Below are 16,848 nucleotides of genomic sequence, written 5' to 3' on the forward strand. Positions count from 1 at the left end.
AGGCCATGGTTCTCAGCCGGAAAAGGGTGGCTTGTCCCCTTCGGGTTGGTGGAAAGCTCCTGCCTCAAGTGGAGGAGTTTAAGTATCTTGGGGTCTTGTTCACGAGTGAGGGAAGGATGGAGCGGGAGATCGACAGGCGGATCGGTGTATCTTCTGCAGTGATGCGGTCGATATACCGGTCTGTTGTGGTGAAGAAAGAGCTGAGCCGCAAGGCGAAGCTCTCTATTTACCAGTCGATCTACGTTCCTACCCTTACCTATGGTCATGAGCTTTGGGTCATGACCGAAAGGACAAGATCCCGGATACAGGCGGCCGAAATGAGTTTCCTCCGCAGGGTGGCTGGGCGCTCCCTTAGAGATAGGGTGAGGAGCTCGGTCACTCGGGAGGAGCTCAGAGTAGAGCCGCTGCTCCTCCACATCGAGAGGAGTCAGCTGAGGTGGCTCGGGCATCTGTTCCGGATGCCTCCTGGACGCCTCCCTGGGGAGGTGTTCCGGGCATGTCCAACCGGGAGGAGGCCCCGGGGAAGACCTAGGACACGCTGGAGGGACTATGTCTCTCGGCTGGCCTGGGAACGCCTCGGTATTCCCCCGGAGGAGCTGGAGGAAGTGTCTGGGGAGAGGGAAGTCTGGGTGTCCCTGCTCAGACTGCTGCCCCCGCGACCCGGCCCCGGATAAGCGGTAGAAGATGGATGGATGGATGGACCAGTGAATTCAATTAAAATGGCAGGACACCTGTCCATGATTTGAATCTCAAGAGAAAACTGGTCATACACCAAGACAACAAAGACAATTTGGGCCATCCCAAAAATTACTCAAGTTGGGAGCATGAAATTGTCCAAAAACTTGGTATGCTGAAGCACTGAGAGTTCCTTTCACTGGAGCTAACGTGCCAAGACCAACCCCTGTAAATCAACCCCAAACCATATGCTGCCCTCCAACAAACTTTAGATTTGACACAATGCAGTCTGGCAAGTAGAATTTTCCTGGCAACCACCACCAACCCAATTGCCAGACAGAGAAGCATGAGTCCAGTCCAGTAGCAGAGTGCTTGAAACCACTGCATGTGTTGCTTTTCATTGCACATGGTGATGTAAGGCTTGGATGCAGCTTGGATGCAGCTGACCCTGCTCTGTGATTTTACCTGGTTTACCACTTTGTGGCTGAGTTGCTGTTGTTTCCCAATTGCTTAAACTTTTTTACAATACCACTAACAGTTGACACAAATTGACTTATTGAGAGGTGGCAACCTATCACAGTACCACCCTTGAATTTGTTTATATTCCATTCTTTCACAAATGTTTGAAAAAGCAGTTTGCATGCATAGGTGCTTGATTTTATACACCTGTGGCTATGAAAGTGATTGGAAAAACTGAATTCAATAATTTGGAAGGATGTCCCAAAACGTTCGGTGATATAGTGTATGTAATGCTCGATCATTTTTCTCAATTAATAAATGAAGAAGTATAATATTCTTGGCTCATTTGTTTGATTGCATTTACTTTGTTTACTTTTAGGACTTGTGTTAAAATCTGATCATAATTTGGGTCATATTTATGCAGAATAGACATTTCTAAAGGGTTCACAAACTTTTAAGCAGCACTATATATATATACGTATATACACACAGAAAAATAGGGGTATCGTTTCTGTACCTAAAGGTACATTTGCCATGAAAGTACCCTGTAAGGTACAGGAAATGGTCCTTAAGGTGACAACTGTGAACCTTTGTTTTAATTTAAAGGTACAAAATTAGTTCTGACAGCAAAGGGTACATAATTGTACTTTTAACAAGCTTAAGGTACATTATGCAGCAAATCAGAGATCACAAAATCATAATTTAAAAGCCATTGGCTCGTCTATTCAGAAGGCGGGATATCTTCTTTGCACGTTGCACAGTGAGTGCACTTTCTTTCTCACTTGCAATAGGAGTGCGTGAAATGAGCGAAAATGTCGGTTAATTGTCCATCCCTGTCGAGTTTTTCCACGGATGAACTAATTCTGAAAATAATTGAAGCTGGAATACAGATTAACGAAGAAGAGGCAAGGAAATTCAGGGGTAAGTAACCGAATCTTGATTTTTTTTTTTCTGTTCATAGCATGCTAGTGTTAGCTATCAATAACCTTTACAAGCAAATCTTAAACTATCGTTAACTACACTAAGCACATTATGGCTTGTTGCTAGTTGGGTTACACACAGTTATTTAGATCATTTAGTCAAGTAAGCCGTGTAAAATGCTTCCACTTAACATCGCCATTTAGCCCCAGAATTGGGCAGCGCAACCCATTTTCCCCGCTTCGCGCCGTCTGCTGAGGAAAATATCGAAATCTGCTCAAATTAAGCATTTTTTTTCCAATTTTACAACGAAAACTTGCATAACCTATCCTATAAATGTTGATTCTTATGCTCAAACAGCGTTTAGAATTTTTTTCAGGCTAGACTATCACGTCTTGCGTCTTTTGCAGCCTCTTGCACAAGAGCTCAGCGTTTTTATGTTGCCTTCACGTGCTTTCGGAATTAGGGTAAATATTAGTAACTAGTTAAATACAATTGGTCATGAACACACTCTCAAGTTAAAATTTGAATGTGATGAGCTCGTAATTATACGGAGCCACGGACATGACAAGTAGGCAAAGACGTGCGCAAGATTCATGAATCGAGGGAACGAATTAATAAATCATACGCACGATTTATTTTTTTTTTCTTGCATGTCATGTGCGGGGTTCTGTATAACCACGATTTCAAAAGTGGGAAGTAGGAAGTTTCTGGTAGCACGTGAAGGCAGCATAATTAAGCGCGCATCTCAGGACCCTGACTGTTTCTATAGCAACCGGAGGCCGAAGCTTCAGTGGCTGCTGCAGTGAATGATGACTTCATTAGTCAGGGATTGGTTTTTTATAAGTAATACACTGGCACCGTCTTTGGCTTATCTTCGTTTAGGTGTTCATGGAGTTAACTAATTCTCCGACGATTATCATTTTCCACACATTTGATCGCACTCAAGTCTGTCTGTGTTTTACAGTTATTCGTCTATAACTGTTGTCATTTTCTGTGTGATCAGAAAATGACGTAGATAGAGAAACAGTGGATTGTGGACTCACTGAAGCCATGGTTGGCTACCTGTTTGATGGTTCCTTCAAAAAGCAACTAAAATTTCAACAGTTTGTACGCCATTACAAGGAGAATGAGACCATTGTTGTATTGGAGCCAGTACCAGTTAAAGTCGCTCAGTCTACAGCAGAACTCCAGCCTCATCCTTCCACTGATCCAAGGTAAGGGCAGAATTTTTACGAAGCCGTTTTGGTGTTCAAATGTGTTCAACAACATAAAATTTTATCAATTTTAACATTATTTTGAAAACGGTGAAAAAAGACTAGATATTGTCTGATTATTTCATAAATGTTTTTAGTTCAATAGCCCATAAAAAGGAAACACTGATGTAATGATATGTAACACTGCCCTACAATAAAGGCTTTTTAGATAAGAGTCTGTGTGTTTTTTGTTGTATGCAATAGGATCAACCCTCAATTGGTTACTGATGTAATTTTGTATTGCAGTGTTGAAGCAGCTCACAGGGGACTACCTATTGTGACTGTCATTCCAACCTTTCCCAAAGATGTCCAGGCGAGACTTGACATCAAGGAACCATGTCACACAGTGCCAAAAGTATGCAACAAAATAATAAGAACGCTGTATGAAATGATGGCAGAATACACTTTGTAAGTATAACCATTATAACATATTTGCTACTACAACTGTACTACTTAAGATCAATTCACAATCTATGAAGACTGTTAGACACAACCAAGAGATTTAGAGTTTTTTTCTGCCTTTGTACTAGGTATCCAACTAATGCAGAGTATATTCAAGTTGCCAAGGCACTGATAGTGAAATACCCTTTCCTGAGGGATAAGGAGGGAAATGGCTACGTAAGTTGCATTGTTTTTAAGCCATTTATCTTTGTCTACATAATTGTACAAGATACTATTTTATCTTTACTTGCTGGAATATGCCAAATAGTCAAATGTTTTTTTGTTTTTTTTTACTAGCACACCTGGCACATGTCTTTAAAGCGAAAATTTAAAGCAGAACGTGCACCACTTGTCAGCGACAGTGAAGTAAGAAAGCTGAAGGAGAAGTTTGGCCATACAAAGCAGTCCAGATCCACCAGTGCATCTGCGAGCTTGTGTCGAAAGCCAGCTAGGGTAGCATATGCAAGCCCACTACCATATGCATATCTAATTTTCCATGTTTCTTTTTTTTTATATTTACTTTTAATCACTTACATTTCACTTAGTGCAGGACAATGTAAGGCAGATATTACAGACATTTAAATATTTTTGCATACACCTAACTCTTTCACTGACTGAACATTAGGGTCCGGATTCACTTTTCACAAATCTGTCGCTGCCATTATCTGTCACAGTTTAAGCATTCTCTGTTTGTTGTTCTGACAAAGGAAACTTGTGTTGGGGAGGATTCAACGTCTGTTGAGGCCCATGTGAACGTTCTACAAATTGAGTATCAGAAGAAACATCCAGACATCTCGACTGTCAAAGACCGCATGGCACGAACATTCTCCTGGAGACGTCGAGAAATCATGGAAGGAATGTCTGTGGAGGATGTAGTCAAAAAGTACCCATACTTAAGAACGCCTAATGGAGTGAGTTTTGAAAACATCTGAATGATACAGGGATGCAGTTACGATTTTGGAAATTGTGAAATTGCAGACATGTTGATTGCTGTCACAGAAAATAAACATTTAATTAAATAAAACATTTAATTAAAATAAATTTGCTTTCAGTGATGCACTGAATGTTAATCATGTCTTCACATTCTACAGTTTTTTGATGAGATTGACCAAATCCATCCCTCACCAAGCAGCTTCTGTCATCGCTTCAGAGAGGGCTTTGCTAGAGTTCTGCCAAATGTGCTGAAACTTGCCACAGCAAAATCCCCCCTAGCAAAACAGTACACTGAAACAAGACAGGATGCCCTGGCTGAAGATCTACCAGGTAGAGACAGTCACTTTGCTAGTGAAACTCACAATATGTCATTTGTTTTACCACATTGCAAAATATGTGATTGAGAAAGTAGGATATTTTTCCACATTGCAGGAATTGACTTAAGGGCTGGGCTTATCTTCTTGCCATTCATCTTCAGAGAAAAGATTGAACACTACATTACTATGAAAGAGGTAGGCTTCTGAATTATCCTGCAGCTTTAGTATGAAAATTCTAGAGTAAATGTACCTGTAAAACCATCTACAATATATACAAGGAATTTTTAAAATATAATAAAAGGCTAAAATGACTGACTTGTTTATTTACATTTGAAAATGTTTTCTTTGTTTTCTCTTATGTAGGAGGACCCTGCTACCCCCTTTCCAACCATTCAACTGATGGAGAATGATTGGAAGACGGCAATCATTGGAAGAGGGCACAGCGTGGTGAAGGTGGATGGCATGGTTGTGTGCCAGTGCACCAGCCTAGACGAGGCCTTCATGACTGCCTTCTGTATGTATTTTACTTTTAACATCACATATCCACCACACCTGAAGAACACTCTCACTTTTCTTCAGAGGAGCATTGTCAACATCGTGGAGGAGGGAGACAAGCCACTGCCAGTCACTTTACTAAGGATGATAAACCTATTATATTAAATCCTCATGCCTCAAATGTACCATTGCCCAAAGTGCACACGGAGGACATTCAGTCTCGTTAAATTAATCCAACATGTTGGAATCGTTCATGCGCATCAATCAAATTTTAATATCACCTGTAGTATAAATGAGTGCCAGTCAACTTTTTCGCGTTATCATTCTTATAGAAAACATGTTTACAGGAAGCACAGATCCTTTGTTTTTGGACAATCTGATGACAAAAATGACTGTCACAGTGAAGAAGAGTCAGCAGTACAGCAACACAGCTTGAACCCTGATCAGCAAAATTCATCTGATCCAAATTCCTCTGATCCTCAAGTTATGCCACTTTTAGATAAACTTTTAGAAGATTTCCAAGAACATCTATTTGGATTCATTCTTAAATGCAGAGAGAAAAACCTTCTACATTTGTCAGTCCAACAAGACATTGCAGATGATGTCAAATTTCTCTTTTCTTTTTTTAAAGAGAACTATGATGATTTTATTTCTCATCATCTTGAAAATAGTGGTTTTGATATTTCAAAGTGCCCTGAACTTCAGCAGGTTTTGGATTCATCTGATTTCTTTGATAAAGCTTTTGAGGTGGTTCGTTCTCCACATATGATGAAAGAACACTGTAAGGCCAAGATGGACTATACAGAACCTGTTCACCACACACTGAGAGGCCATTCAGGGAACAAAATAGGAACCTATTCCTATGTTTCCATCTCTGAAGTTTTAAAAAAATACTGTTCCCATGAAGATGTCTGGAATCAAATACTATCTGAAAATAACAAGGTCCAAGATGAACTGTTTCTGATGGACTATAAAGATGGCCTTTATTTCAAGGAACATTTGTTTTTTAGAGAACATCCAGATGCTTTAAGACTTCATTTATATGAAGACGAATTTGAAATAGTTAACCCTTTAGGTCCTAAGAGAATTAAGTATAAGTTGTGTGGATTTTACTACACAGTTTGGAAATTTAGGTGGAAAGTATCGATCTCATCTTAAGCACATTCATTTAGCTCTGCTGGTTCGTCATTCCCATTTGAAAGAGTTTGGTATGGATATCATATTAAAACCATTGATAGATGACCTAAAAAATCTTTCAACTGATGGCTTCACTGTGAATGTCTGTGGAACAGAACACAAAGTTTATGCTGCTTTAGCAATGTTTTCTGCTGACAATCTGTCATCGCATATGATTGGTGGTTTTCGCATGTGTTTCAACTCGGGTCGAATTTGTCGTTATTGTATGGCAGCGCATTCAGAAATTAATCAAAATTTCCAGGAAGATAGTTTTGTTCTAAGAACACGAATATCATCTCCAGTGTGTCCAGCATAACAAAGAAAATGCTGCTTTGTATGGTGTACGCAGCACTTGTTCATTTGATGCACTAGTGATGTGACCAAGTCTTTGCCCCCAGACATCATGCATGATATGTTGGAGGGAGTTTTTCCACTGATATTGAAGCATGTTATTTGCGACGCTCATAAACAAAAGCATATAACTGTAACTGAGATAAATGAAGAGCTTCAAAAATTCTCTTTTGGTCAGAATGACAAGGCCAATAAGCCTGTGCTGTTGTCTGAACGACTTCTTCAAACCTCAGGGATCATAGGAACAGCTGCTCAGAAATGGTGTCTTTTCAGATTGTTGCCATTTATAATGGGTCATCGTGTTCCTCCTGGCACCAGATATTGGCACGTGTTCTTGTTATGTAAAGAGATTGCAGATATTGTCATGGCAGCTAAGTTGAGGAAAGATGAACTAGCAAATCTAGAAGTACTTGTACATGCATTCCTTTCAGAGATGACAGAAGTATTTGGAAGTGTTTTAACACCTAAATGCCACTATCTTATACTTTATCCCAGATTAATGTTAATGTACGGTCCTCTTCGTTCTCATTGGTGTATGAGATTCGAAGGAAAACATCAATATTTTAAGAATCTGACTTATAACTGTCGAAGTTTTGTAAATGTAACAATGACTCTGAGCAATCGGCACCAGTTCAAACAATGCTGGGAACTTTCACCAGACAATATCTTGGGTGATTGTGAAAAGGTGCCAGGTAGAAGTACTGTATATGCACACCCTTATTGTCTCTACCCATTGATCTTCAGACTGCTCTAAGAGAAAATGGCAACTTCAGGGATGTAGAATTTGATGGCAAATTAATGCAACGTGTCTCTCAACTGACTGCAGACAATATCAAGTATACTGTTAGTGACGTGTTGACGTTAGACCTTTTACATGTTGAAAAAATTCCTGTGTTTGGCCAGATCAAGTACATTCTTAACATTGATACCACATGGGTGCTTTGCAGTAAAATCTTGCTTCCGTTGTCCTTTGATTCACATTTTCAGTATACACATATACAGTTGATGGTAATCTGTATGTTGGATTGAGACATTTTGTATAAATGCTTGTAGGTTTTTGGCAAGGTCATATGACGAGGATGCTTAGTGTTAATAGAGAGAATTGTTCCCCCCTTTATACCTGCCATTACAGTCATAGTTCAACCAAAAATGAAACTTGTCATTTACTCACCCTCATGTTGTTCCAAACCTATATGAAATCTTTCTTCAATTGAACATAGAAGATATTTTGAAGAATTTTGGTATCCAGACAGTTGTTGGTAGCCATTGACTTGCGTAGTATTTTTATTGTTTTCCTAATATGGAAGTCAATGGCTACCATTAACTGTCTGGCTACCAACATTCTTCAAAATATCTTCATTTAATTAGAGGTTTGGAACTACATGAGGATGAGTAAATGACAGAATTAAGTTTTTGGGTAAACTGTCTGTTTAATGCAAGTCTTCCGTCCAGATTTTTATCAGATATGTGGTTTTAATGTCCAAAATACAAGTTGACATACTGATAATCAGCGATGGTTGGTCGAAAGAGGGACAAAAGTAAAGTCTGCAAAAGCGAGGATAGGATGTGTTAAAATGCCTGAGAGTTTAGTATTTAAAACTGATTAATGAACTGCTCATTGGGCCCGATGATTTCAGTTTTGTATTTAAGCTCTGAAGGAAGTGAAATGCATTGTACATGTTCATTTTAAATATTTTAAGTGGTTTTATACAAAACATCCAGTATATGAGTTGAATTGCTAATGTTCTGTATTTTATTCAAGAATTGTTACATTTTGTTTAAATGCTTGAAAAACATGCACTATGTTTAGCACAGGAATTGAAATTCTATGTTAATTGAATTGTTAATGTGTGGTTCAGAATATCTAGTATTAGTTATAAAACTGAACTGAGAATGGTCTGTACTTGAATACTCAAATTTGTTATTTTTGATTAAAAATGCAAAAAATTAAATTAAAAATGTGAAAAATGCATTGCCTATGTTTTGTATTTAAACGGGTAACAAAATGCTCAAAGCCTAATGACTCTGAAGGAATTGGAATTGAGTCTTCCCCCCATCCATGCAAGTGTCTTTCTATTTTTTATTTTTTTATTTTTTCTTTAATAGGACAAATCAGTTCAGCTGGATATTAGTGAAGGGCCCTGGGAGAATACCAGGATGTAATTTTAAACCATAACATAAAGGTACATTTCTATCACTAGGGGTGCAAAATTGTTCTTTAGCTGTACAAACAAGAAGGTACAAAAATGTACCATTTCTATCACTAGGGGTGCAAAATTGTTCTTTTAGAGGTACAAACAAGAAGGTACAAAAATGTACCAGTGTTCAGAGGTACATTTCTGTACCCTGCTAGGGTACAGCTGGGGCGACAAAGCTTTTGTACACTTTTAGGTACTTTACTGTACCTTGATTTTTCTGTATGTATACGTATACATTATATATATATATATATATATATATATATATATATATATATATATATATATATATATATATATATATATATATACAACATTACACACAAGACAATACACAAAGACAACGCACAAAGACAGTATACAAAAGCAGCAGCAACCAGTGTAAATACTGTATGTTCAATCACTATTGAATATTGCATGTGAAGAAATACTAGAATGAACACAGTAGTATTATAGCAGCAGTTACATGAGGTATTGTAATGTATTGTGCAAAACAGCACGCGACTGTAATGTGAAAGACAGCATGTGCAAAGAGCAAAAAACGTGTGTAAAACATCATGTAAACAGTTTTATATGCTTGTGCTGTAGACATGAATATCTACACGTTAGTCACCCAATTCTAATCTGTCTTACCTCCTGTAACTGCTGAGCCTGGCTCTCCGCTGTGTCTCATAGCCAGAGGGTGAGTGCCACAGCGGTGTTCCTGATTGGTTCCCGCTGTAGTCAGTAATTCAGCTGCCCCGCCTTGCTGCGTCTGGTGCTGAAGCTTTTTGGCGCGCTGTCAGCGGCGCTGTCCGTGGTGCTGAACCGCCGTCTTTACTCTCCGTCTTTAGCTTTTCGGGGGTGAGGAGCGGTATTTTGGCTGCGTCACAATATACAGTGTCGCTGGACACGCAAGGGTTAGACGATGGAATTGAAACACTTGCCAAAATAGTGTTGGAGGTTTTGTGCATACATATATGCTGCCTGGTGGCCAGTCTTCACTGATTTCACATTCTATAACAACTGATTATTAAATTCTATATTACAATAATAAACTATATGAGGTGTTAAAACTCTCTACATTAACATAATACAAGTAAAGAAACTGCAAAACTGATGTAAAGAGTAAAGAGTTTCATGTAAAAAATAAGTTCATGTTTAAAAGTTTAACAGAGGAAATGTCAGCACATGTGTAAGTGATGTTACATTTTCTGTACCTGTAACTCCTACTGCAAGCCACAACCCAGGTTTACATCAACACACCTGTTCTAATATGTTATTAACTAGAATAGTCACAAAACCCACACTGGAGTTCAACTGAATTTATAATGAATGTGTAGAATTGTTCCTATGGTGATGTTTTCTGTAAGGAGATAATTATTTCATATTTATAGAAGTGACAGTGCGTTCTAAGGATTTAATCACTTCAGTCAGCTGTCAGGTGTGTGTGTGTGTGTGTGTGTGTGTGTGTGTGTATGGCATCTATTGAATTTCTTTGATCAGCATGTGAATTTATTTTCATTTGAAATAATCTAGAATGAGAATAGCCCAGGAGGAGGAGGAAGAGGAGGAGGAGGAGCCCCCAACTGATGCTGTATAACTGGCACTGCGGAGAGCTGCAGTAGATCCATAAACCGTGAGTATATGTGGGTTTATTTTTACTGTTATCTGATCTTTACATAAACATTTTGATCTTAAATTATGTCAATTAGGCTTTAGGAATTTTCTTAGATGCTGAACAGAAGTTAATTAAATATGGACATGTGTGTATGTGTTTGCATCTATTATGATTTTGCAACTGGGAAACAAATATAGTGATATTCACTCATTAGAATTTATACAACTTACCATTTATACCATTAGAAAATGTAACACTTATGAACTTATGGTTAGATTCTAACTGAATTTCATTGTCTTTGTACATTGGCTTAAGACAATGACAATAAGCTGAAATCTAATCTAATGTAATAGAATCTAATCTAATTAGAATTAATTCAACACTATCTGATTATCTGTCACTTTCTTGCTTCTGCCTCTCCATGCTTTTTTCTGAAGCAGGTCTTTTTGTTTTAAATTACATTTACAGTCCAATAATGAATTCTATAACAACGGGAGCTCTCAGATTTATTATTTAAGTAGAGATGTATACCTGTGTAGAACAAGGAAATAAAAACATACACTGCTCTCCTGTTTAGTTCATTTTTAATAATCCAGAAATTCAATTTGATATCAGTTTAATTTTTCTATCATGATTTTTCAACAGAATTAATTGGAGAAAATTGGAAACAGTAATCCTCCTCCACCTCCACCCCCACCTCCCAAACTTGGTAAGACAAATGAAAAATTATTTTCAGACATTCATACAGAAGGTGTGATTGTGCTCAGTGTTTCTTGGCATAATTGGAGCCAATGTGATTCACAGTGACTAAGTGGAAACAAATATACAGAATGGGGAAACATGTTCCTACTTTTAAGCTCTAAGATTTCGGTTTAAAGCAGAAATTTAAAGCAGCTTTTCTAATACTGTGCATGCAGTAAATCATTTATCAAATTTCACAGCTGAGGTTTACAGACGTAATAAGAAGGTAAGACAAAATATGGAGTCGGCGGAATCCATTTGCAAAAACTGAACACAGTTTAATAAAGTCCACAACAAAACAAATATAAAACGACAGGAAAACAGAGAGGACAAAAACAAGCAGAAAGTTCGGAAAGAATCTCTTATCGCTGTCGTGTTTGTCATGAATGAAACTAGCAGCTCTACATTCATCTTGCCTCGATGCATCTTCGTCATGGCAAGGGCGTCGATTTGGCTAGGGACGGTAGAGACGGTAGGGACATGTCCCGACCAATATCCAGGGAACACTCAATTGTCCCTAGCAATAATTCGACCAAGCCTATATATATATATATATATATATATATATATATATATATATATATATATATATATATATATATATATATATATATATATATATATAAAACCACTGATGTCCGTCTGTGTCTTGTGCTTTTTTACTTATTTCATTTAATATTTATCCAGGAATCATTAAATAAGATAAAAATATTTTACAACGGCGTTCTGTAAAAAATAGCGCAACTTGTGGAACACAAACGGTTAACAGATTTACCCCCTGCAATGAATCCCGCCTCTGTAACTCACCTCTCTAAAATGATTGGCTTTTGCCTTTTTTGAGTCCCGCCTCTCTAACCCACATCGCTGTTTGATTGGCTTTGTCTTTCTCGCTAATGTGTTGAGGTAGGAGGCTGTAGCTATGTTCCTTTGTATGAAGCAATATGCAACGTGATTATGCAGCTACCGTTATGTGAGTAAGAAAGTATTCTTATAACAACAGTTTTATGCACAAAATATGGGGAATGTTGTCCCCACCAATGTCAAATAAATTATGTCCCCACCAATGACAAAATCAGACTTACGCCATTGCGTCATGGTATCAAAGTGCGCTCAACAAGACCGTTTTGTGCTTGACCAAGTCGTGTTTTACTGTAACTTCAGCAGCTCCAGACACGTGAACAAAAGCTCCAATCTCATTAATCGGCCAGTTCCTACGCGTCGGTGTGCGCGCTCACGTTGGTGCCCATTGTTTAGTCACTAGGCGTTAAATGTCTGCTGTAATCGTCCCTGTGTGCGCGAGCCTTAAGACTGATCAGCGACATTAATCCAAAAACACAGAATAACAGGTCACAATGTAAAAAAACAGTAGAAACAAAAGCACCACTCGGTATGCAACAATCTGGACAATACGTCGCGTCTATATGCTCTTTATGGTGGTGCAAGCGGAAGTCGAAACTGAAAGTAACCTCACGACACCGGAGGTTAGTGTTCCGGTGGGGAGCTGACGATGGTGTTATCAGACTGACACAGAGAAATAAAACTTGTTGAATTACTGCTGCACTATTGTAACATGATTGTTTTATACAATAGTTCCCATCAGCACCAACATCCATCTGAGATTTCATACCGTACTCAGTTTACATTAATATGTGAATTGATCACATTCACTCTGCATCATTTAATAAACTTCTTTAATTTAGTAAGCAATTAACTTGTAAAACTTGTAACTTTTTTAAATTTTACTGGCCACTTATTCCTTTTTTTAGTAAACCTATAATCACAAAACATTACATTAAAATTCATGCTTTGTGTTTTAAATTCACTACAAATGAATATTTCATTGTGACTGGTTGAAGTGATTGAGACAGAAAAATCACATTAGGTTTGCTGCAGAACCAGAAGACTGTAAACATTCTGAATACTGAACACGTTCAACTGCACTGTTTGTGTAAATACTGAATTTGGTTGTCTGTTCTTCAGAATTTGATCAACCATGGAGGAAAATGCCTTGGCGGTAAGTTTCTTTAATTTTATAGAAGAAAATCTCATTGCCTTGAGCGAGAAATGACTATTTTCCCTCTTTAATGTTCCCATGGTGTTAATTCTACCCCTAAACTGTAATTAATATGTATCCTCACTTCTGAACAGAACCTGTTACAACATACATTTGCTCAGAAACCAAAAGGATTGATCTTCATTATTTGATACCGTTCATTAAAAAATGTTTCTTACTTTCTTTCTTTATTTCCTTCTGTATCCTGTAAATAGATGAATAAGAAATAAACACAATAATTTGTTTACTCTCCTTGGGTTATGTAATGAATGAACAGCCTCTGTAGCTCATATTACACTTTACATTAGTACAGAAACTTATCTGCATGCTCAGTGTCATGCTTTATATCATTTATTTAAGGGAAAGTTTGTGACTTTCTGATTGTAACAGAGAAAAGGACAAAATTGAACATAAACTGAGGACATTCAAGCTCAAGGGAACAAGTGCTCAGTTTGTCAGGATTCTGGTTGTTGGTGAAGTCGGAGCAGGAAAGTCCAGTTTTATAAACTCAGTCAATAATGCGTTTCAAAGACGAATCACCTCTGAGGCTCTTGTTGACAGCACAGGAGGTACAAGTACCAGATTCACAAAGAACGTAAGCATTTTCTAAAGTTTAAATACTACTTCAGGTATAATGAAATTTGTAATGAGATAACAGCAGCTAAAAAAACAGACAAAAGGAACACAAAGTATATGATACGTCTGAATTTGTCTTACAGTACAAAACTCATTATATTGAAGCAGAAGATGGCTCCAGTTTGCCTTTTGTCTTTAATGATATTATGGGACTTGAGGACAGAGAGTCTGGTGCAAAAGCAGACGACATCATCAGAGCCATAAACGGGTTACTTCAGGAAGGACACAATGTAAGTAAAGTGTACATGCAGTCAAACAATGACATATTAACATGTGAATTATATCTATCTATCTAGCTATGTAGTATCTATCTATCTATCTATCTATCTATATTATATATATATATATATATATATATATATATATATATATATATATATATATATATATATATATATATATTCTTACCTGTTCACATTCAGCTTGATACACCTGTGACGGACGTTGACTACAGAAGCAACCCATGTGTCGAGGATCACACCACATGCCTGGTCAACATTATTGCTGCAGACAAAATATCAATGATGAATGATGGGGTCATTGATAAGCTGAAAAAAATCCGTCAGGCTGCTACGGAACGGAGTAAGAATGTTTATTACAGATGATAATCTTCTCTGTGTTAGGAGAAAATCTCAGGGAAGAAATACAGACCTTTAACACAGTAATAGTAATAATGTTTCATCAATTAAAAGCAAGTTAAATCTACCTTTAATTAACTTTTACATTACTGACTAATTAGTTTGTATTGAATGTTGTTCATACTGTAAGGATTGTTTGTAAATGATTTATCATATCATCCAGATATGCCTCAAGTAATCATCATGACAAGACCAGATGTAGCATGTCCACTGGTTCAACAGGACTTAAGGAAGATCTACACCAGCAAGAAGATCAAGGAGAAGGTAATCATTCGGTTATATGGGTGTTGCAAACTGTTATTATATACATCTTGGGTTTTTAATAACTGAAAATAAATACTTGAACACTTTTAGCAGTTTATGAATTGGAATTACTTCACCATCTAAAAAAGCTTCACCACCTAAAAAAGCTAAAAACAACTAAGTATTAATCTGCCTGAGAAGAACCTACACTGACTGTAATTACAGACAAGTACAGTCCTTAGGGGCACGTGTCCTTACCATCTTTGTACATGTGAATAGTCTAGTCTTCACCCCTTCATATGTGGTCCGGGAAGCTGAAAGCTGTAAGAAACCTGGATTTAAGTTCCTGCTCAGAACTGCACACATCTGACATCTGACACTTCAGCAAACTCTACCATGCATGCAAGTCCATAGTTTAATCTCAGGTCTGATTCCGCAGTATTTCTTCCTACCTAAGTGCACATACAGTACCTCAGCTATGACTATGTCCATGTCTGGCATAATTAGTGAGAATCTGAACATCTATCTTACTCTGTTCACTCTTACATTATCAGTCTTACCTGTGTTTGAATTATTCCAGATGGAAGTGTGTACTAATACTGTGGGGATTCCTATGAATCACATTTTCCCTGTGAAGAACTACCATGAGGAGATAGACACAGATGATGACATGGATCTTCTGATTCTAAAGGCACTTGATCACATTGTGCTCGTTGCTGCTGACTGGTTAAAGGAAAAATGTGGTGAAGAAACTGAGTAGGGACTCAGATCACGTGTACACAATGCCTCTGTGTATTAATGTAACCCAAAGTGATTTACACAGCATTTAAAAAACACAGTAGGAGACATGATTACTGCTGATTGGAGAAGAGAACGAAGTATGTATTGCTAAAATAAATGTTATGCCGTTTTCAGTATTTATGGAGCACATTAGATTATTTAACTTTAGTTACAGTTACTGATTTAATCAACCCAAAAAATGTAAGCAAGTAATTCTATGTAAATGTTAATCTTACCAATAAAAAATAAAGTTTTTACCTAAAGAACAAAACCCTTTCTAAGTTGTCTACTGAGGTCTGTATTTTACTGCATTTATGTGCTGCTATAGAAGTTTTAAGGAAACTGACACGGTTATTCACCACATATGAGTTGTACACTCACACTCACACACATCTTCATATGGGTGACACTGGAGGGTGTGATTATAAATATACAGTCTGACAATTGTTGCATTGATGAGGAGGTTGTTGTCCTCAAAGACCACATGGAGTTGGCATCTCCTCTTAGTATGTCCGAATATTTCATGAGTCTAACTGGAGCTGGTAAATCTCTAGATGTCTCAGGATCCTCACATTTTTGGCCTCATCTCAGTGAAGGTCCAAAATCCGAGATGGTACAATGTCTGGATGCCTCGAGATGGGTAGAAAGAGAGAAACAGTGGAGAGGAATTTACCGTAGCTGCTGTTCATAATATTAACAAACACTAGATGATAATGTGCATTTGGTCAGATGTATTAGAGCAAAAAATTATGGGATTTATTATGAGTTCAACTGACTAAAGTGATGAGTTTTTAATCTACATTTAAACTGGGAAAGTGTGTCTGAAGCCCGAACACCATCAGGAAGACTATTCCAGAATTTGGGAGCTAAATATGAAAATGCTCTACCACCTTTAGTGGACTTAGATATTCTGGGAACTACCAGAAGTCCTGAGGTTT

General features: G+C 37.7%; 2 protein-coding genes across 2 annotated transcripts in view; both read left to right on the forward strand.

Annotated features, from left to right (window-relative positions):
• LOC132839728 (interferon-induced protein 44-like) overlaps nucleotides 1–16,181 on the forward strand; it is a 34,986-nt gene extending 18,805 nt beyond the window's left edge. The window contains exons 3-8 of the mRNA XM_060860861.1: nucleotides 13,541–13,574; nucleotides 14,004–14,208; nucleotides 14,333–14,479; nucleotides 14,672–14,831; nucleotides 15,051–15,151; nucleotides 15,711–16,181. Coding sequence (XP_060716844.1) covers nucleotides 13,541–13,574; nucleotides 14,004–14,208; nucleotides 14,333–14,479; nucleotides 14,672–14,831; nucleotides 15,051–15,151; nucleotides 15,711–15,890 — 827 coding nt within the window. The 3' untranslated portion in view covers nucleotides 15,891–16,181. The remainder of the gene's footprint in view (nucleotides 1–13,540; nucleotides 13,575–14,003; nucleotides 14,209–14,332; nucleotides 14,480–14,671; nucleotides 14,832–15,050; nucleotides 15,152–15,710) is intronic.
• On the forward strand, nucleotides 1,625–6,173 carry LOC132839597 (uncharacterized). The gene is made up of 9 exons (XM_060860661.1): nucleotides 1,625–2,055; nucleotides 3,059–3,269; nucleotides 3,555–3,716; nucleotides 3,839–3,926; nucleotides 4,047–4,202; nucleotides 4,457–4,660; nucleotides 4,841–5,012; nucleotides 5,115–5,194; nucleotides 5,363–6,173. The coding sequence occupies exons 1-9, from the start codon at nucleotides 1,947–1,949 to the stop codon at nucleotides 5,657–5,659; spliced, it is 1,479 nt and encodes a 492-aa protein (XP_060716644.1). The 5' UTR covers nucleotides 1,625–1,946; the 3' UTR covers nucleotides 5,660–6,173.
• Nucleotides 16,182–16,848: the final 667 nt, after the last annotated feature.

Source organism: Tachysurus vachellii, chromosome 24 (genome assembly GCF_030014155.1).
Source record: "Tachysurus vachellii isolate PV-2020 chromosome 24, HZAU_Pvac_v1, whole genome shotgun sequence".
NCBI classification, from domain to species: domain Eukaryota; kingdom Metazoa; phylum Chordata; class Actinopteri; order Siluriformes; family Bagridae; genus Tachysurus; species Tachysurus vachellii.

What these genes read in the sequence shown, in the direction of transcription:
- LOC132839597 (XM_060860661.1), top strand. Translation starts at nt 1,947, where the DNA reads ATGTCGGTTAATTGTCCATCCCTGTCGAGTTTTTCCACGGATGAACTA. An exon ending in AGAGGCAAGGAAATTCAGGG is followed by an intron (nt 2,056 to 3,058) that starts GTAAGTAACCGA and finishes CTGTGTGATCAG; the next exon opens with AAAATGACGTAGATAGAGAA. An exon ending in ACTTAAGAACGCCTAATGGA is followed by an intron (nt 4,661 to 4,840) that starts GTGAGTTTTGAA and finishes CACATTCTACAG; the next exon opens with TTTTTTGATGAGATTGACCA.